General features: G+C 42.5%; 2 protein-coding genes across 2 annotated transcripts in view; both read right to left on the reverse strand.

Annotated features, from left to right (window-relative positions):
• Window positions 1-6,794, reverse strand: part of MIPEP (mitochondrial intermediate peptidase) — an 80,997-nt gene extending 74,203 nt beyond the window's left edge. Inside the window, exons 1-3 of the mRNA XM_056327723.1 lie at window positions 6,568-6,794; window positions 3,662-3,835; window positions 1,633-1,721 (exon numbers count right to left, since the gene is read on the reverse strand). Coding sequence (XP_056183698.1) covers window positions 1,633-1,721; window positions 3,662-3,835; window positions 6,568-6,741 — 437 coding nt within the window. The 5' untranslated portion in view covers window positions 6,742-6,794. The remainder of the gene's footprint in view (window positions 1-1,632; window positions 1,722-3,661; window positions 3,836-6,567) is intronic.
• A 1,484-nt stretch (window positions 6,795-8,278) lies between these two features.
• On the reverse strand, window positions 8,279-20,872 carry LOC130144764 (complement C1q and tumor necrosis factor-related protein 9A-like). The gene is made up of 5 exons (XM_056328883.1): window positions 20,009-20,872; window positions 18,817-18,896; window positions 14,001-17,739; window positions 11,199-11,261; window positions 8,279-9,524 (listed from the first exon to the last, which is right to left on the reverse strand). The coding sequence occupies exons 3-5, from the start codon at window positions 14,164-14,166 to the stop codon at window positions 8,719-8,721; spliced, it is 1,035 nt and encodes a 344-aa protein (XP_056184858.1). The 5' UTR covers window positions 14,167-17,739; window positions 18,817-18,896; window positions 20,009-20,872; the 3' UTR covers window positions 8,279-8,718.
• Between the last annotated feature and the right edge of the window lie 15 nt (window positions 20,873-20,887).

Genomic DNA, 20,887 nt, shown 5'->3' on the forward strand with positions numbered 1-20,887 from the left:
CCATCAGATTTGCCAGCATGTTAACTATAAGCATGCATGACAACCTGAATTACTAGGTGTGAATCAGTGGGGAATGAAACACACACATAAAAATCAGCACAGCTGCAGCGGGCAGCAGCCCCCAGCCTGTCAGGCTTGGGCACTAACTTCTTAAATCGGCTGAGGCACAGCAAGCCTCTGCAGCCCCACTTGCAAAATGAACTTAATAATTACCAATACCCAGTTCAGAGACAGAAGAACACACTGCGTTATGCCTGTACTTCCAAAAAGGCTCTGTACAGACGGTGCTAAATGAGAAGCCCAGCACCCTGTCAAAAAGTGGCTAAAAGCAGATACCTATTGTTAGCAGTTCCTGAGGGGTACTATTTGTCCATGACAATGAACATGCAACAATAGCTATCTTGAGCATTTACAATAGTTTATGAACCTCTTAGGTTCATTTGTGAATACTTTCTTCTTTCATCTGAAGTGGTATTCAGATATTAAAGTCATATTGTTGTACATGGTGTGCTCAATCTAAGCCCTGAAAAGTCCAGTTTCAGTTGAAAGGTTTCCCAAACATGGTGGCAAGACCAAAGACACAGTTTCTGATGAATTTAGTCTTAGAATTCTCTTTTCAGCCAGCCGCGTTAGTCACAATGCTTACTAAACAAACCAATTCACTGCTGCCCTCAGAGTAAAAAAGGCTTCGTTGCCTCTGCAGCTTACTGCAGGACACCAGGTCAACTAGTCACTGCCTCCACTGTTATTTAGGAATCCTGAGGAAAGCAGCAGAATCTGGGTCAACTCCGCGGCCCTTCCCGGTAAAGCTCTCACTTCAGGTGGCTACCCCTGAATGCCACAGGAAGGGAAGACACTGAAAGGACACTGTATTTGGAGATTAAAGATCACCCCTTTCCAGCTTCTCAGGAGCAAGAGAAGCAAATCAACTCACTGTAGTCAAGGACCATAGAAGTAACTGTCAGGATTTAGGTGTTGAGATATTTAATGAGGGAGGGGCTGGGGAATGGGACTCAAAGAGCCAAACTTCAGAAACAGAAGTCTTTAAGAACATGTTGTATGAAATGTGTTTTTAAATAAAGCACAAACATGCCAGACCAGGCACATATCACAGCCCTAGACAGACACATGCTCAAACACTCATTTTAACAGGAGACTGTCCTTTCCTCTTTCACATATCCCACTCACTGGCTGGAATTCAAGGGGTCAGCAAACCAGAAGAGAAAATGTTGTGAAATATAACAGCTTAAATATTAAAAACAAATCAGCATTTTGTACACATGCTTTACAGCAGTTGGGTTACCTGTCACAAGTCCCAGAACAACGTAGTTTCAGTCTCTTTGCGTTTCAGTGACACTGAGTCACCTGACAACTTAAAAACTTCAGAACATAAATGGAAACTAAGACAGAAACACCTTTCATGAGATACAGATATTTAAGGATTTAGCGTTGTTACAGTAACAGCAAGACTGACACTTTGTTCTCATGTGTAAATCCTTCCTACATAATTTTGTGTCAATTGCTGTTTTCATAGACCATCATACAGTAATTTTTAAAGATGCCTATGGAAATAGAAAAAAAAACCAACCAACCAACCAACAACAAAAAAAACCAAACCAAAAAACCCCATACTTCTCTACCACGGTACCAATGCTCCTGCAAGCTTCTTCAGCCGCCTCTCTGAATGCAAAGTCAGGATGGGCAATTTTCACAAAATCTGCCTGACAGAAAACAGTGAGGCAAAAAAAAAAAAACAAATAAAAGAAATCTGTAATTATAAAAAAAGTTGCACTCAAGTAATTACATTTACATTAACATTTATTTCTACAGTTCTATGCAACCTGTTTGCAGAATTTACATATTTTTCCCTGAAAAATAAAGCCTATGGAAAAATGGTGCTGACAACTATTAAACCAGACAGTGAATGTGTCTTTCCAATAAATATCTTTAAATCCATACACTACTTAAAAACTTTTTTAGTATGGTGTGTATCTTAGAGGCCTTACACTCCAATGTACTTAAATATTATGAAAGATTTTTAAAACTAAAACTCACAGTTAAGGAAAAAGCACACCACCAAATATGCATAGAGGGCTTGCTTTTAAACCCTTTTCACTTTTCAGTACAGACCATCACGTTATGCTTTGACATCATTATCTACTAGGAAGAAATACGTTGTTTAAAGAGAAAAGAGAAAACCCGGAAGTTATTTTGGATTCAGAACAGGGTTTTTATTTGAGTTACTGATTTTTAGTAAGTCTCCAAATACTCAAAGGAGTTTGGAAGACTAGAAGGATGCTAAAAGGGGACTGGAGATCTAGGTGTTTCCATGACTGTCAACATGAATTCAGGGAGCTTCTGGCATTGAAATGATACAGAATTAAACATTAGGAATACACTGAAGACATTCAGCCTGATTTTACAGAAAGTACATGAAATAAGCTTGACTTTAACAGTATGATTGCAGTTTGAAAAGGCAACTTTACAAATGTAACACACGATTTTTACTTCTTAGAATCCCTTTTTAAAACCCTGTATAATATTGACAGAACGGTACTGAATGGCAGATCTCAAAATTCCTGCCAACAGATAACAATCACCAAACCACATCTAGACAGAGCTCTGCAAGCTCTGCATCTTTTAACATACAGACTTGAAAGTATTACACAGAAGGTAATTTTAATTCAGCAAACTGATTCAGAACTATGGCCATTGAATTCTGATGAGTGTTTTCATTAGATAATGCTTAAGAGGAATTAGGCATAGCCTATATAAAATATAACAGACAAAAGGAGAATGTGTGACTTGACAGCACACAAGTACTTTCAGAAGGAAAAAGTGCCTGGCACATAAGATACCTTGAATCTAGAAAGGAATAAGGAACAAGATTTGAGAACTGAGAACACAGAGAGAAATTCAAATGTGAAAAAAGTCAAAAAAATCGATGACTTATTAAGAACTGATTTCAGTATGAAGGTTGGGTCTGCTTCCTTCAAACAAAGAATGATGATTTGATAAAAGATACGCTTTGGGCAAACAAGTTTCCAGAGAGCAATACAAAGTGCTCCATTACACTTAGCATTTTGTTATACAGAACATGAGACCAGGTACTCAAATTCTGTGGACTACAGAAACTGCAATGTAGGAAATACCTGCATTTTTTCTTGTGTTAATAAAAGGTGACACTGTTTATTTCCATCTGCTACTTTTAACCTGTAAGTTCTTTAAGGACCTTCACCTATCAACTTTTAAACTTTCCTAAGTTAAAAGCATGTGTATTGCAACCCCAGCTTCAACTTTGACAGCAATCACAGGTTCTCCATAACGTAAATGACACTGGAAAGATGATGTATTAATATTAAGGCAGAAATATAATTCTGATTTCACCACTATTTTTCTTGTTGTGACCTTAATTTTAAGATAGATGTAAAAATAGTATAAACTGGACAGTCTGACAGGATTTGTAGTTACTTATCAGTCAGTAAATCCCCTGTAATTAAATTGCAATCAATTTAATTTTCTGTCTTAACACAAAATTTCAGAGTTGATCTGCTATTTACTGCAGTGCAAAAAATCAAAGTGGAACAACACGGTGCAAGCTTATTAGGTCCGTCAGTTCAAAAAAATTTGCTTCAAGTAATAATACAAAAAAGTAATTTACCAAGTCTGCCACTCTGCACAAGCTATCTGAAAGCTGATCAAAGATCTTTACAGTCTCTGGTCCAGGTGGTGTGGAACATGCCTTCTGGACTAGCTGTTCCGACTCTTGCAATGCTTTGTCCTGTGCTTCTTTAAATCCTTCTGGACAGCTCAGTTCTGGAACACCAAACAGACCCTGAAGGGCAGAACACAATGAAAACACATCACTATTACCCTCCTCGATTTCTGCCTCTCTGTTTCAGGACGAAATCATCACCACAGAATTTTACCAAAATGGCCCTAGCTGGCACATTGCACCATTTCACTGAAACATTCCCACGTGAGTGTTTTTGTAGAGATAATAGTCACCGTATCAGCCACAGACACTGGTATCCCATGAAACCATCTTCACTTCCCAGAGCAAAACCCCACTGACGTTCTTTCAGCCAGGCTTGTTCTTAGCAAACCTTAAGAGTTCGACATCAAATCCTCACAAACTCTCCTACCCTGTAACCTCCTATACCATCCTTTTCTCAAAGCATTTTTTATCTCACTTCCAAAGCATGGGCACCAGAAAAATCATAGGAAGTCTAATTACGTTTTGAAATGAAGGAAAATCATCCCTCTGAAGCAAAAGAGACTAATCAAGGAATGTGAGGACTAAGCAGGAGTGTCAAAACAGTGAATGAGTTGGCCAGCAACCCTAGATATCAACAAATTGCAGGCAACAGGACAGTTGTCTCAGGCTCATTATATGAGTCCCAAATACTGGAAGCAGATCTCAAAGGAATTATCAGCAACAACTCAAAAATTTTACAGAAAGAACAGTTTTATACCTGAAGCTCTTACCAAACCTGGCCCTGTCCAACAAGGCAGGGCAAACACACTGACTTGGGCAGCACAGACACAGGCAGCAGTCACATCCTGCATTTGCTGGAAGAAAGTTAAAGAGGTCCTACCAATTTTGGTCAGCCAAAACGGCTAACACTACCTGCTAGAGAAGTTCCATGATACAGACCCACAACAGTAAAAAAAATTCATTTAAGATTAAACAGCATCTCTGCAAGCAATGCAGCCCCTTTGTAACTGCCTAACTGTAACATGAGCATCTCTTTACCTCCTAACTACAACACATAACAGTGCAAAGTACATGATTTCACACAACAACCATCCCTTCCCAAATTTAACTTCAGCATCTAAAAATCACAATCTTGATTTGAAAATCTGCAGGGCAGTCACTTTACAATGCACCTTCTGCAAACTTTGTATTATAGCAGGCAGTTGCAGGTTTGCATACAGCTTACAATTATTTATCCAAATGAAATTAAAAGCTTCCAATTGACAGCTTGTCTGTAAAAGTATATATTCTGAAGCAAAAGTAACACCGGAAGTAAGCATTTGGGACATTCTGAGTTGCTTTTTTTCCTATTTTCTCTTTGTTGCTCTTGCTAAAACTGCTTTTCTTTTCCTAATGCTCTTTCTATAAGCTGGCCACTCTTAAGACAGCAACCCTTTGCTCAGAATTCCCATTTATTATTTGGAAACAGGAACTGCACTGAAATAGATACTTTTTATATATATACATGTGTACACACACACAAACTTAAATATACATGTACCACACCACCCTTCAATAATGCTTGCTGTATAAAAGACTCAAAATTGCCCCTTCACTCAGATCCTCGGCCAGCTGATGCAGTGTCCTGCAATGTCCCAGAGAGCTCCTGGCCTTCCTGCTGCCCTGCATCACCCATTCATCTTCCCAAGTGAGCTCCTCCTGCACATGTAGTCCTTGATGAACAGGAAGCATCTCCTCTTAAGAGATAAATTAGCCATGGAGCAACTCTTCCATATGACACCAAGTTTGACACAAAAAAATTTAAAATCACAAAGAAAGGAAGCCTGGTCCAGGTCTCTGTGCTCTTCAACAGTGAGGCTGCATGGCTGCAGCATCACTGTCTTTGCTTTGCCTCAACATTTACACTCTAGCTCTAAAAACTTGGCTCTTTGCAAGCCTGAAATATGCATGTCTGCTCCCAAAGAACTCTACATCCTCTCTGTGGGCCAAGCAAATCCAGAACTCATTCCCTAGACCAGGTAAATGCACAAAATGTAATTGGATTATTTCCTGGAGCAAGACTTACACTAGCGTGCTTGTAGAGGAAGAAGACCCAGAGGAAGTTTCCCAAACAAGTGCTAGATGATAAATAGAGGTCAGATTTGTCCTCAATCCTTTAGTCCCAGCATTTGACAGCTTCACCAGCCTGGGCACCATGGTAGGGACAGGTGAGTCAGCAGACTAACACCCGGATTTTACAGATGTAAGCATTCTGCACGCGCTGTGCCACTGGAGGTACACATCTTATGCTGTCCAGGAACTCAATGAGAGTCCCAGGATTCCCATTAACAAACGTATCCGATTCACCCTAAAAAGAATTAAGGCAAAAGGCCTGAGTGTCACCAACCCAGCAAACAAACGCTTTTCTGCCACAAGCAACTGAATGGTGTCCAGGCGAGAGGATGCCAGCAGTCCAACCAGTTCTGTGGCACTGACAGGTGCAAAAAGCCACAATCAGGTTGGAGCTAGGAATGGAAAGGATACTGCATACATATACACCAAATATATATATATATATATATATATATATATATATGGTCTCTGTTGACGCTCAAAGCAAATGGTGCAACAAACAAGGCCGTGATTTTCAAACTCCCAGTGTGCCCAGAAGACAGAATGTTTTCGGTTCATTAGAACCAAACCAAAGCCTTATGAAGATGTAACCGCCTAACCCTCTGGTAACTGCCTGGCTGTCCCCACCAACACCATTTAAAAGTTTCAAAATAAAAAATTACACGCAAGTGAAGCAAAGCGCAAGGCGGCCTAGGCCGCTGCTGCCCGCCTCAGGCCCTTCCCCGCCCGCCGCTCACCGTCTTCCCTCCCACCGCGCCGCCGCGCAGCGGCTGCCCTTGCTGCTTCGCATCGAAGGCGGCGCCCACCGGGGACCAGCTGGTGCTGACGGCCCGGCAGCCCGGCCCCGCCGCCAGGCCCCGCAGCGCCCGGCCCAGCGCCGCCGGGAGCGCCCGCCGGCAGCCGGCCAGCATGGCGGAATGGGTCCCGGCAACAGGCCCCGGCGCACACGGCTGGGCGGCGACCTCCCCACGCCCGGGCCGAGGGGGGAGGAGAGCGGGAGGAGGAGGAGGGGGGGGAAGGGGAAGAGCTGCAGCGCCGGCCGTCACAGCGCGGAGGGAGGCGGGGCTCCCTGCCGCCCGCCCGGCTCCCGCGCCGCCTCCCGCCCGCTGCGAGCGGCTGCGGCCCGGCCCGGCGCTGCGGGGAAGGGGCGGAGCGGGTGGGTGGGCAGCGGGGGCGTCCTGGCAGTGAGTGGGGGGCCCAGTGCTGGCCGGCATTCCCCACATGTGCTTCCCAGTTAGCCCGAGGTCGGCTGCAAAGCGCTCTTTGGCCCAGGTGCTTCTACGACGCAAACTCACGGCCTGTGGCTTAGAGGCGGGAAAATCTCCTCTTCCTTTAAAACTCACGTAGCCCTTCCGGCTGCCTTACTGCTCTAGTGTGTCCCCAGCTGTAATTCAGCTCCCTCAAGAAGCCCCCCTCGCCTGTTGGTGCTGGGCTGTGATCCATGCGTTCGATTCGACGGCTGTGGGGACCCCCTGCAGGGCTGTGGGGACCCCCTGCCGCCTGAGGGGGGGCGAGAAGCCGGGCCCCAGGATCCAGCCTCCGGCTCCTGCTGCATTTCAGGACGCTGGCCCCTGTCCATCAGCATCTCCGCTTTACTCTCTATGGGGAGGGAGTGAGACTTACCAGCGTCTTTTGTTATATTTTCCAGTTTTAGGTGAAAAGGGGAAAAAAATAAAAAAATTCTGAGAAAATTCACAGACGTTAGTTTTATGGCACATGAAATATCTCTCGGCCAGTTCTCCAGCATGTCTGCTTCAGTGTCAATTAAGGTTTATGGTTCATTTGGGAGAATTTGTTTAGCACCACCTAATTCTGCAGTAGAGCAGCATCGTGCTGTATTTGTGCACCCTCACCGAGTATCTGCCCACACCAGAAGGAGCTTCCTCCCCTCACACCATCCCGCTCTGCATCAGACCTTTTGGCCACACGGAGAGCCAAGAACCATATTTAAAACTGTCAAATCCACCCAGCTGCAACGAAACTCGTGCCACAGAGCAAGCAGCCCCTGTGGAGGTATCAAACTACGCTAATTCCAAGATTAAAAACTATTTTGAAATGGTTGGATGAAAAAAAAAAAAACAAAAAAAACCCAGAAAAACACCCAACCAAATTTCAAGTCCATTTACACATGTCACCTAGAAAGATGTAAGCTGCTGCCCAATGTTTATACATTATAATAGGGACGCACATTTCACAACTCCAGAACCTGGAACCACTTTCTTTTAAAACATTTGTCCTTCAGAACTGGTCAGTGCACCCCTGTGTAACTACAGTAAGTCACCAAACCAGTAACGTGGCAAGCCCAGTGCTGTAGATTCAGAAGACTTGTCCTCTCTTGTGCAGAAGCCATTCCTGAAAACAACTGTCCTGCGACTACAGCCATAAAAACAGTTTGTGCACATTGGGATTTTTATTTTGTTTTGAATTCTAAAAAGAAAGCAGACAGCAGCAGATTATGTGAGTTTAATAAGTAAACACCCAGCACCTTGTGACTGGGACAAGAAGGCATTTATTTCAAACTCTTCTGCATATGAGTCTGAAGCCCCGAGCTCTGTTTCAGCAGCTGGTTATGAGAACTTCAGCACACCAAGTTGTGCAACGAGCCGCTGTGTGCAGAACAAGGCCTGGTTTCCTACAGATACAAGTAGCGTGATCCTACACCTTCCTGCTGTGATGACTTCAGTGAAAAAAAAAGTACTCAGGTTTTAGGGAGATGCCTAGCTGGTCCTACCCTGCCCTGCAGTCCTACAGGTCCCTTTCAACCCTCGACATACCTCCCTGGATGCTCACTGTTTTCTGTTGAATCCAGGAGAAATTAGCCAGCAGATAACAACTTTATTAGGGAGGGCTGAAGGACACAGGTGTACACCATTCACAATAATGTGGAGTTACAGGGCAGGTGATGGCAGCAGCTCTAGTGGGTTGGAGGTGCTGAATAGGAGGAACCCAGAGAAGGTGGTATCATCATCAGCATCTGCAAACAGCCCGTTGAAAGTCTCTCCTTGGTGAGCCTGCAGCCACACCTCATCTCCCCCCTGTAGCTCAAGGATGGTGGCTCCTGAGGCCTGGTCCTCTCCACCCTGGTACCTGTCCATTGTGTGCAACATCTTGATGCCATTTTTAACTAGAGCTACTCGCACATTCCTTGAGTAGACAGTGATGTGGTAGGTGAAATAGTAAACACCGGGGTATTTGCAGATGAATTTACCAGTAACTAGGTTGTAGTCGTTTAGACTATTATACAGCACCTTGTCAAACTTGATTGGGCGATTCGGAGGGGGAAATTTGGTGGCAATCGTAAGGCCAACACTGAAAGCACTCCTTGGCAGGACTCCTGGGGCACCCACGTTCCCCTTATCTCCTCTGTCTCCTTTCAAGCCTCTTTCCCCCTGAACTCCTGGATTACCCTGTGGCCCCAGATCTCCAGTATTACCTTTAGGACCTGGATTACCAGTTGGGCCAATTGGCCCTGGGAAACCAACTTTTCCAGGATGGCCGATTTCACCCTTTGTCCCTTTTGGACCAATGGGCCCAATGTCTCCTTTTAACCCCTTTTGTCCTTGCAGTCCCAGCTCTCCCTTCTGACCTTTATAACCCACTGACCCTATAATTCCTTTTGGTCCCAGTTTCCCAGGTCGTCCTCTTTCTCCTTTATCTCCTTTGTTCCCCTTCTCTTCAACAGTCCCATTGGCTCCTAAACAAAAGAGAGAAAAAACAAAGACACTTTCTTGTGATCTACTGGATTAGTGGGGCACAACATGAGTTTCAGCAGGAACACATACGTGTAGGTGTGTCACCACTGTACATACAATTTATCATACATTTAAGTGCAGGATAAGCATAACATCTGAAGAACCTGCTATTGTGTTAAAAAACTGGTGCTCTGTCTGAGAGCAGCAAGAATAAGCTCAAAGAAAGGAAGGTATGATTTGTCTACAGGCTGACAGTAGCACTCACAGCTTACAACATCTCAGGCACAAGCAGCATCTGTCCAGACACTTGTTTCCAATCTTTGGTATACAGAACAAGGGAGATGGTTCACAATTTAATCAGAGCAAGGCTCTGTTTGGACAATACCCAGAACTTGCTTGCCATGTGTCTGTATAATTTCTGCATGACATAACTTTGCTTGGGTTACCTAGATTGCTACTGCAGTGCAACTAAATGCTTTTTGTCCTGTTATTTGCTACCACATGCTCCATTTATCCTACATCCACTCTTGGGCTGAAGCTCAAATCATTTGAACATCCTCTGATTGCTGCAAAAGGGTTTGATGGTGAAGGTCTCATGATGTGAAGGGCATGTTAGCAGTTGTTAGGCAAAAGGCATCATAATGATCGTATACTCTATTAATCAGAAAAAGAGCTGATAATTTCTGCATAAGAGCCTCTGGCTTCTGATGTTAGGAATAATGGTGTATTTACAGTTTACTGTTCTCAATTTACAATTGAGAATATTTAACAGCAGCAGTGAACTGAAACTAGGTGAGATTGTATGATGAACGTCTAGGAAAAGCAGCACAGGTCCATCAGGACAAGGGTACAGGAAAAAGAGGTACTTCTAGTAATTTTAAACAATATTTGTGGTCTCATATCTCATGCTCCTTCCAGGACTGGGGTTGTTTCTAATAGGCTGGAGAAAATTCTGAGGGGAGTAGAGCAGCTTGTAGTTACTGCCATGCAATGCATATACTGTGTGTTATTTCTCAGGGTCAGCTTCAGGATTTTGGACAGCCTGGACACTGTCTTTGGCAGGCTTCCATGCTTTTGGATATATACATTGTCTGTGTACAATTACTCTAAGGATACACAAGTCCAGCATCTCAGAGTTACTGAATTTCTGCAGAATGATGTGATGCCTCTTGACCCACTGATGGCTGACTCCCTGCGTGTATGCATGTCACTTTGCACATGTACATCTGTCTGACACAGGAGACATGCTGCATATGCATGTTGGCTAAACAGGTGAAGTATACACGATCTACTGTATTTTTAGGTGTATAATTTGTGTCTTCTACAATTTCTTTTAGAAGTCTCCCTCCTGAGCTACAAGAGCCTCACTTTCTTAAGGTAGCTGCAGATGCGCTGTCTTCCTCAGCAACTGACGAAAGGATCAGAGATCGGAAAGGTAGGATAACAAGCTGAGTGAACAAGTTGTAGGGCATCAGAGGCAGTGGGATAATTGGAGGTGGCAAATTCCTCTTGTATTGTCCACATATTTGTACAGCCTCTACTACTTCTGGGAGAAGGTGTTTTAACCTTTGTGGTATTTTCGCTGCAGCTAGAAGGTACATAGCACATCTAGTGCTCACAAACACAAGGACAGCAGTTGACCGACAAATATTAAATAGAAACACATCTTCTCTGACCTCGTTCGCCTTTTTCTCCATTTGCACCATCTTTTCCTGGACTGCCAGGAAGTCCTGCTTCACCTAGTGCAGAACAGAAAAGCAGATTTTCATTAAACAATTAAGTTACCAGAAAACTCGGGGTGAATTCTTCTCTAATCGTTCCTTTTCAAGCCTGGCTAAACACTGACTTCTAGTGGGTGCCACTGCTGGTACTTTTCTCTTATGGATAAATTGACAGAGAGCACAGAAACTCTGCTTGAGGATGGTGCTTTTTTGAGACAGAGGGAATCCTTGGCATGAAGTGGTGTGTTATTGAGATATGTAGAGGAGCTATACCCTGGCCAGGACCACCAGTGTAAAAATTCTTGTCCTGTTGTTGCCTCCATCCATGGAAGATACACCAGCAGGAAAAGGAGTGAGGAAGCCACATTCAGCAAGAAGCTTTGCAGGGACAGGAAGCCTAGCGGTGAAACAATGGTAAACTCCTCTCTCAAGAAGAGACATCTGAAGAAGTTTGGCCAATCGTAATGAAACATTACAGTGGAATAATATTGCCTGTAGGTCTAAGGAAGGCATTCACACTCTTGATCCCCGTACCTATCATGGCACGGACTTTCCACTGCTCTAAAGAGAACAATTCTATAAGTCATTTTTGTAGTAACATCACAGGTGACCAGGAGGTGTGTGAACAAATACCTGGATCTGCATCCAGAACACAACAGAACAGAAGGAAAAAGTTGGTAGTTTGGATGTAACCATATTCCAAGAGTAGGTCTCCAGCCATATGGACTGGAGAAGAGTTCTTTAGCAGTTTTCTGCACAATGGGCACAGTCCAGCATCTGCTGAATTTTCATTGGCTTGGTAAGGAACAAAACTAAGTCTCATGTATTTAACTGCGAAGGTGTATGTACATACAGTATAAACATAGACTCTAAGGAATGGTACAGTCATCCCAATTTGCTTGAAGAATAGTCAGTATAGTCATCATAATAGCTTGATTTAGGAAAACAGGTTGGGGACTTTATTGGAAATGAGTGATATCATGTGATAACTCAATGGAGAAAAGTGAGGACATTTATAAGATTAATGAAAATAAAGTAAGCTCTAGATTTTCCACTTTTCAGACTTTCCTGGACCCCTGCATAAAGAAAAAGGCAGCAGCTAATTGTATGTGCCTATTAAGAAGCTAATGGATATTTTTTTGTTTGTTTCTAGATTTTAAAAGATTTTTGTTTTAGCCAGGTTAGGGCACTGAAAGCAGGAGCATGTAAGTGGTTGCTTGGCAGAGAGCTCTAAATCATCTCACAAAGAAAGGAGTTTGAAGTAACTCTTTAGAATCATTGAGGTAAATACCTAGGTGGGTAGACCTGTCTTTCAGTGGCCCAGGGCAGGCCGTAAGCAGTGAATAAATCTTCAGTGCCCAAATTATAAGTGCTGGTTATGTTTCAGCAGATCTAATTTACTGTGTAGCCACACAAACAGTGTGGTGTGTAAGAGAGGAGAGTCAAGTGGTAGGAGAAATATCTGGTAGAGGATCCCACCTATGCCAGCACAGCCATCAAAGAACCACACATCAAACTACATCTTCAACACCGATTCAGCAGCCTACACTGTCTGCAGACGCATATACTTCTCTGGTGGAGTAGGTGATTCATTAGCTTAGCAACCCAGTCTGTTAAAGGCAGACCTTTCCGCTAGCTTGAAAGACATAATAAAACACTTCAGCACATTTTAAGTTAATTTATCTTAGACTGTTGATGTCAAGTTTGGTTTATGTACTAGATTATATACTCCGCTGAAAAGAGCTGTGATTCACAATCCTTAACATCAGCACTTGGTAGAAGGATTCCTCTGGTAAGTACAAGTTTGATCCAGGTTGATTTGTGCAGCTGAGTTAGCCAGGCCCACAATAACGTTGTTTGTGATGGGTTTATGCATTAAGCCATAACACTACCTGCACAATGCCACACAATAGCTGACCTAACATAAAGCCTGTTGGGGAAGAGTTTTCCCCCCAGATTTTGTGAACAAATTTGAAGTGGCAAATATACACTTGTCCTGTGCCTTGCATTCTGGGATTGACACTTCAGCTGAGGTGTTATATTTCCACATGCCCACAGATTTATTACCTTGTGCAACCCTGGCCTTGCTATTCCAGCATGGATGCAAAAGGCAGCTGAGGCTTAAAGTACTGTGGGAATTACTAGCTTTAGGATGCTGAGCAGATCACGTCTGTCTTCAGTATCACACCATATCTCTATCGTAGCCTGTTAGAGGAGACACAAATCCTACACTGTTTTTCAACAGTCTCCATTCCTGAACTTCCTCTAGCGGCTCTAGAGTTACAGCAAGTAGGCACGCTCAGAAGCAAGTCCTATGAATGTTAAATTTAGGTAAGAAAGAAATCTTACCGCTGCACACTTCTTATTGCACTGAACAAGGTATCAGTTGTTGGTTTGTTTATATTCTACTGGGCTTGAAGCTTTTTACAGAAATATAGTTGCTATCTTAAAGATGTAGGAGTAGGTTTACAGGCTTTAAAATTTTCAAATAAACATGAAAATACTTCCAAAATAGAAGGTAAAGTCTTTGTTCTTTTGGTTTTATCCCACGGACCTAACCTCTCCATAGTATTAGCTATCTTGCTTTCATTATTACGTCTTTATATTTCCGTTTTCAAACAAGTAAATGACAAACATCCAAAATGTTTTCTGAAGGCTAGGCAGAATAATCCCATTAATGCAGAGCGACTACAGACAACTTTGGGAATGAATGGCATTGCACTTGCTACATGAAATCATTTATTCTGAACATAGTACCTGTATCTCCCTTGTCGCCTTTTGGACCATCACGTCCATCACGACCAGGTATGCCATTGTGCCCAGGATTGCCGGGGATGCCAGGATACCCTTGGGTACAGACGTCCTGGTTTTGTGTTTCTGTCGTGCTGACCACAATAGCCAGCAGTATAATCCAGCTTTTCATTCTTTACATAGGTTATATGATTTCGGCTGAAAGATTTAAGAAAGCAAAAGTACATCTATCTAAGTCTACCTTAGAAGGGGATGGAGGGTGGTGGAGGGACAAAAAAAAAAGGAAATGGGTTTTCACCATGTCTATTGTTTTGTTTTGTTTTGTTTTATTTATAGGTCTCTCTATAGCATCAAGTACAGTCCTGGAGACTACAGAGTGCTATTTCAAGTAATAATTTAATGGGAATACCAGACACAGTGTCATTATATATTTGAAACATTAACTCAGCTTTACACAATTTAAAATACTCCTTAATTCCCTGTGATTTGGAGCATCAGGTTCTGATTCATATTTTCTTATGCAGTATGACTGGTGGAAATAAGTGACTCTGCAAAAGGGAATTTTGATGCAGGTAGATGGTGAGCAGATGAAAGTCACAAAAGCTCTGGGGAGGTTTAGAGCTGCCCTTGATATCCTCAGGATCTATCCAGCAAACAAGAAAACAACAGCTCAGTGCATCCCATAGAGTTTCACACTGTTCTATTTAAACCATGAGTGCATTGACAAAGCCCATATTTCATAGATTTGCCTGAACTTAACCCACATTAAAAGGCAACTTGGGCAAAAGTGATCTTTTTTTTCTTCACCCCCCAGCAAAGAATATACAGATGCAGCAGCTATATGCTGAAGAACTTCCAGTGACCTGTCTTACTCCAACCAAACCTGTGAAACACCTGGCAAGTCTACAGGGAATCAAGCTAATAATAATGTTGCTGTCCTGAGCCTAAATCAATAGTCGAAATTTCAGTTCTTGGTGGGGGGTGATTCAGGCAGGACTAGTGATCCCACGTTCATACACAAGGATTCATACAATGTCCTGTTTCTCTGAGCTGCTGTTTTGCTTACATAACATACAGGCATTCTCCTTGTTCAGAACTCTTTGTATACTCCTCTAGCCAGAACTGTGCCCAAAATGAAGCTATTTCATGCCCCTTTCTGCTTTTCAGAGCCGTGCAGAAGCCCATCTACATCTTCCATCTTCCTCTTTCCCATTTCAAAGCCTTCCAGCCAAATGGGATGTTATGTATTTAGAGTCTGTAAGAAAACCCTTCTTTCTGATCTCCAATCTTTAGTCAGTGTTGGCCATTAATAACCCAGTACCTAACAGCTTCTTAAGGGAAAAATAATATAACTGGGCCAGTCAAACAGTTCATAACCAAGAAGAAGCAGAGGTCTTAATGCCCACTTCTCCATCCACATTTCTCCCTGCACCTACTTGTGATTACATAGTTGTGCCTCTCATCTCCCAGGAGCTGACTGTGGTGCCACAGGAGGTGAATTAGGGCAATTCAGCCCCTAATTCAGCACAGAGCAATCATCTTTTTCTCTCTCTCTCTTTTTTTTTTTTTTTTTTTTTAATTGGAGTTAGTCATCTACTGGGTTAATAAATTGAATGACCTCAGAGGGAGTCAGAGCTGGAACAGAGTGAGGGCAAAGATGTGAGGGATCAAGTAAGAGAGGTTTTTGGCAAAAACAAACCTTTAGTCTGGTTCTACCCCTTCATGTAACTTACTTAAAGTCCAGCTTATATTTCTCCTTTCATTACAGTGTCCCTCCTATATAACGTCTTTTAATATAGGCCCACTGATATACGTTAATACTTAATTCTAGACACAACTGGTTTAAGTGAGTGTAAGAGCAATTAATGGGAAGAGATTAGACTTAGGAACAAAAATCAAATAGCAACAAAATTAATGCTCATTTTTTTGGAATTAATATTCATAAATCCGTATTGCATAGAAGCTTGGGCTGTATAGGTTAAGTACTTATACAGGCAAAAGTGATAGAATGAATAGATTTTACATAATCGGCTTTTGAATTGGTTCTTTCATTAATAAGAACTTAATACTGAGATCTGAATACTAAATTGAAATATTAACTATCATCAACTGAAAAGATAATGTCTTCTGTTTAATTTCTTCACTACCATTTCTCAGTCTTAGGAAAGAATGCATCCAAATACCATGTAGAGGGACTAGTATGTTTTCAATAATTACCCCCTGTTAGCAATATTAGATCTAAATATTTTTTTAACTTGATTTATAGAGGAAGACCTTGATTTTGGGACACATTCCTTAATCTTTTAATCCTCTCTTCAGAAAAGTTCCCCATTTTGCCACAGTTATTGGATATGTGATGTATGGTGCCTTTGCCAATGATCTACAGGGAGATGTTTGATCACCCACCAGCAAAATCCTGCTTTGTCTGCTGCTGCTGTTTGGCACTAAAGAAAGATGAAAACAGATTAAACGTTTGCTACTTCTGAGCTATATAAACATTTGCTGCCTTAGTCAAAGGACTCCAGAGAAGTGCAAAAGGAAGAAGTGCTCTGTGTGATGCTGTTAGGATATGGTGCATCCCATGGAGAAGTCTGATAGCCCTTGTCCACTGGCACAAAACCCCATTCCCAGTTGTCTAAGGGAGTGTTTCTTGCCTAAAGAATAGAGAGTTGGTCCCCACACATGCACTCCTTTCCATCAGCTGACAACATCAATATCATCATCATCATCACCACCATTATCAGATATATAGGATCTTTGGTCTTACCTCATTCACTTCATACTTGCAGTGTTCTTGGGCATCTGTAACCAGGGTATAAAAGCTACATGTAAAGGAATTCACGCTTCAAATACGTGCTTTGAGGACAAGCACTTGTTTGGTCACTAAATTCTCAAAGGTCAGTGATTTAGTTTTGAGAGCTGTTAAATAATTAAAACAGAGGTTTAAACTGGAATCTTCCTATTTATTCCAATATTAAGCTGAAGCGCTCTGTACTTTGGATTTTATCACTGTTACATGAAAGAAAATTGTTAAAATGCATTAATAAATCTTTGATTTTCCTCCATTATACAAATACATTACACAAATGTTACCCGTTGACAGCCTGGTTGGTTTGTAGGCTGGAAGGCATGTCTCATACCATTACTGTGCTGGAAAAACATGTAATAAAGTTAGTTTCTGTATGAAGCAATTTACAACGGCATTAGGGACAAAAAGACTACAGAAATTAAAAATAACAATGCTGTTAACGTGGCATTACAATTATTGGGTAATTATGGAAAAGAAGTAATGAGGTCAAATTAAAGTAAATAAACTGAATGCCAAAGAGAGCTTTTCATGTGTAATTAGCAAGCTCCCCATCTAGCCACTCAAGCATCAGTCAAAGCTATTGTGCTACTAAATTACATATTATTGGTAACTAAATTTGAAGAAGCCATAACTTGATACTTAATTATAGTTCTCTTTTTCAAACCAGGACTGTTGAAACTAGTGAAAATAAAGCAACTGAGCATATCATCATCTCCTTAAATGCTGATCATGAACGGTGAAGGATAAAACCAATAGTCACAGGAGTTAATGTGTTATAGGAAGTGGCCTTAACTCACCCTGTTGGTGCAAGTGACTGAAAACTGTCTGAGGGTGTTCCCAGGCTGCAGAGAGATGACACGCATGGCCTGTGTGTAAAATAAGGCGTCCTCAGCACGGCTGAGCAGTGAAGTTTCCACTAAGGTCTTCACCACCACCCTGTGGTAATAAGAAAATATTGCAAGCGTTATGGTGCTCTGGTTTGTATCTGGGACATCGCATTTACCGTGCTCTAAGGAAAAAGAAGGACAGTGTGCAGCAATTAGCTGCTCTACTTGAATGAACTTCTGTAGCCAAATTAGCCTCACTGCTGTGCTAATTGAGAAGAAGATACGAGTGCTGCGAGACAAATTCCTTTTCTCTTCACCCGTTAGGCACCATCTGAATTTTTCTAAGGTTGCTTAGCCTTGGCTTCCTCTCACACTTCAAAAGTTTGAGTCATTAAAAAAGCTAGCTCACCCTGTTAGCTTACTGCTGTGCCCTCAGTGATCTGTCCTGCCATGCAGAAAAACCTGGATTTATTGACAAACCTTCCTGGCTGCAGGGTGCTGGGACAGCCGGTGACTCTGGGGGGACAGCACCGGGGGCAGTGGGGGCTCCTGGGGACAGGCCACCGGCAGGGCCTCCCGGGGCACAAGGGTCCTTACACTGACCCAAAATTCTACAATGACAACAGTAACTGTCTGTCTATCCCAGTCCTGAGGATGACATAATTCATTAGTTACTCTACCCTGATGGGCAGATGGATACTTTTTTAGCGGAGAACCAAGAAAACTGCTGTAAGAACGGTCTTAAAGACAAACATTTCCGTCAGCCACTTTCTAGTGTGCCTTGTCACATCACAGAATAATGGCTTGGAAATAATGACACAGTAGCAAAAGCTCATCATTTGCTCTTAGAAAATATTGCATCTGAATGGCAGGAGGTGCAGAGGTTTTTTAGATTGATTGCTGTGCAAATGACCTTTGTTAGGAGCTGAATATGGCGGTAACGACCACCAGAGGGATGGTTAATAAAAGAAGATACACCCAACCCTATTAACAAAGCACCTTCTAGATTCTTCTTCAGTACTTCACGAGTCAGTACCTCCAAAGTCAGGGCTACGCTCATAGGCAGAGGCCAAGATTAACTGTACCGAGTGAGTATGCCTACCGACAGTTCACTTCAGTGTATGTATCGGGCCTTCTGTCTTCTTATTTCCTAGATGCCAGAAACAAGGAAGTATTTGGCCTGTACCTGCTTCTGCCAGCAAAGTCCCTCAGAAGCATCTGGAGCTCTTCCTTCCCCCTGAAGCATTTTCAGATTTCCAAAATTCACTGGAAGAAACAGTCAATAAATCCTACATCATCTTGTGTGTCTCTCCTGAGTGAAACCCAGCCCTTGAAGGGCAGTGGTGCTCCTTCCTCTGCTAACCTCTGCTCTCTCAGATCTGTCCTTCTGAGCTTTGCTGACGCTGCTCCAGGGATGCAGACACCTTCCAGCCTTTTTTTGCCTGTGGAGTGGTTTGTCCATCATTGCTGCTGGCCCATCCAGAAGGCTTACAATAAAATGATTCAGGTAAAACCTTTTCCAGGTCTTGTGCTCTTCAATACCATCCTATCCCATTCCTTTCCAACCGTTCCCATCCCATTCCCCACCCCACCAAGATGCACAACAGAAATATAAGATGTAGCATAAACAGAGGGAGGGTGTGATGGGTGTGGATCACTTGTCAGGCACAACCTGCTTTAGGTGCCAGCGGAGACATTATCTGGGATGCCATATGGAACCTATAAAGGGGGTGTGGGGGCATGTGTAAATATGTATGTGTACAAACACACACATATACACACTCACACGCATCATTTTTTGAAGCCAGAGCCTAAATACCTAATCTTACAGTGGCAGTATACGAGTTCTCAGTGCTAGATACTCATCCGGACAACGAGAAGTCAGTTCTGACTGCAGTGAACTAAACCTAACACAGATCTAAGATTAAGAAAAGCCATAGTGTGTTGACAGTTTATAACAGTTTTGACATATTCTCACAATTGCATGTTCTCTAGCTAGTTAGAGCAACTGGATTTAGAAAAATACTCAGAAGCACACTAAATATTTCTGTGCTTTCCTTACAGGGTACATGATGTGCAGTTTTCCACTGCTGACTTTCTCACTTCTCTTTTGGTACTGTAACATAAAAAGGCCCAAATCCTTAAAAACAAATAAACAAACAAAACCCAAACAAGCAAAAAAAAAAGAACAAAACCGAAACCCAACAACAAAAAAAAAAACCCAAAAAACCAAGACAAGCAGTGCCATTTCTGTGCAAACTTAAATCTCCACCTGATAGATCAGGCTCTCAAAGAACTTAAAAGCCGATGGTGCACAATGATCTACAGGATTTAGCCTGACTGCCAAAGCATGAAATAAAACGTACAAATGAGCTCACCATGGCCAGATGAATTGCAGGCTCCTTATAAAGCCTGTTGATCACATCCTGCTCCGGTGTTTGCCCAAGGTATGTGCTTTGGTCATCTGATCCACCTCACCAAGTGCTCACTGTGCCTTTCACTGCTGCCGGAGCATTCAGCATACAACCTGCTGCAGCCGCAGCTCTCAGCTTTGAGGTGAACCAAGAAAGAGAGGTAAGAGCTTGGAAACTGTAAGGAGAGGGAAAGAAATGGCAAACCCAACTATTCTGCCAGCTTTTGAACTTGCCAAAGCATTTCTGACCAAAAGATTTCAGCTAATTTTGTTAAATTTATTATTTTGTTATTTTGTTAAAAGTGAATGTGTCTCAGTGAAACATGATTTTTACCATCACCTTGAGCAGGAAGGACACAGGCACGCCTTCCAGATGTGGTCCCTTGCTCTGCTGGAATAATGCAAAATGAAACACTTCCCTGAATCAGAGCACTAAGATGAATGAATCTCCAGCAGCATTGCCCATTGCTCTAACAAGCAGGCACGTAAGCCTGTTCACACACACCTACAGAACAACCCTTTTGGGTGAACCCTTTCAAAAGGTTTTGCTTTTGTTCCAAAGAAAATAGTATTTAATTCTCCTTACCTAAACTCCAGTACTTAAGTCACCATCCTCTGTTAACAAGAGCTTTAAAAATACAGAATCTGCACTTGCGTTTACTTCCAAGGGGAACTGTGGGAGCTGTCTGCCAGGACAAGGTATCACAGATGCATGTGGCTGGGACAGTAACAAGGATGGGGTTTGTCGGAACAGTGAAGACTTCAATCCTAGAATCAGGTTTAGTAGTTGTTAAAATGAACGTGTGCTGGGAAGTACTGTAGCTGTTACTGAAAAACCAAGAGA

The sequence above is a fragment of the Falco biarmicus genome, chromosome 2 (genome assembly GCF_023638135.1).
Source record: "Falco biarmicus isolate bFalBia1 chromosome 2, bFalBia1.pri, whole genome shotgun sequence".
Classification (NCBI taxonomy): Eukaryota; Metazoa; Chordata; class Aves; order Falconiformes; family Falconidae; genus Falco; species Falco biarmicus.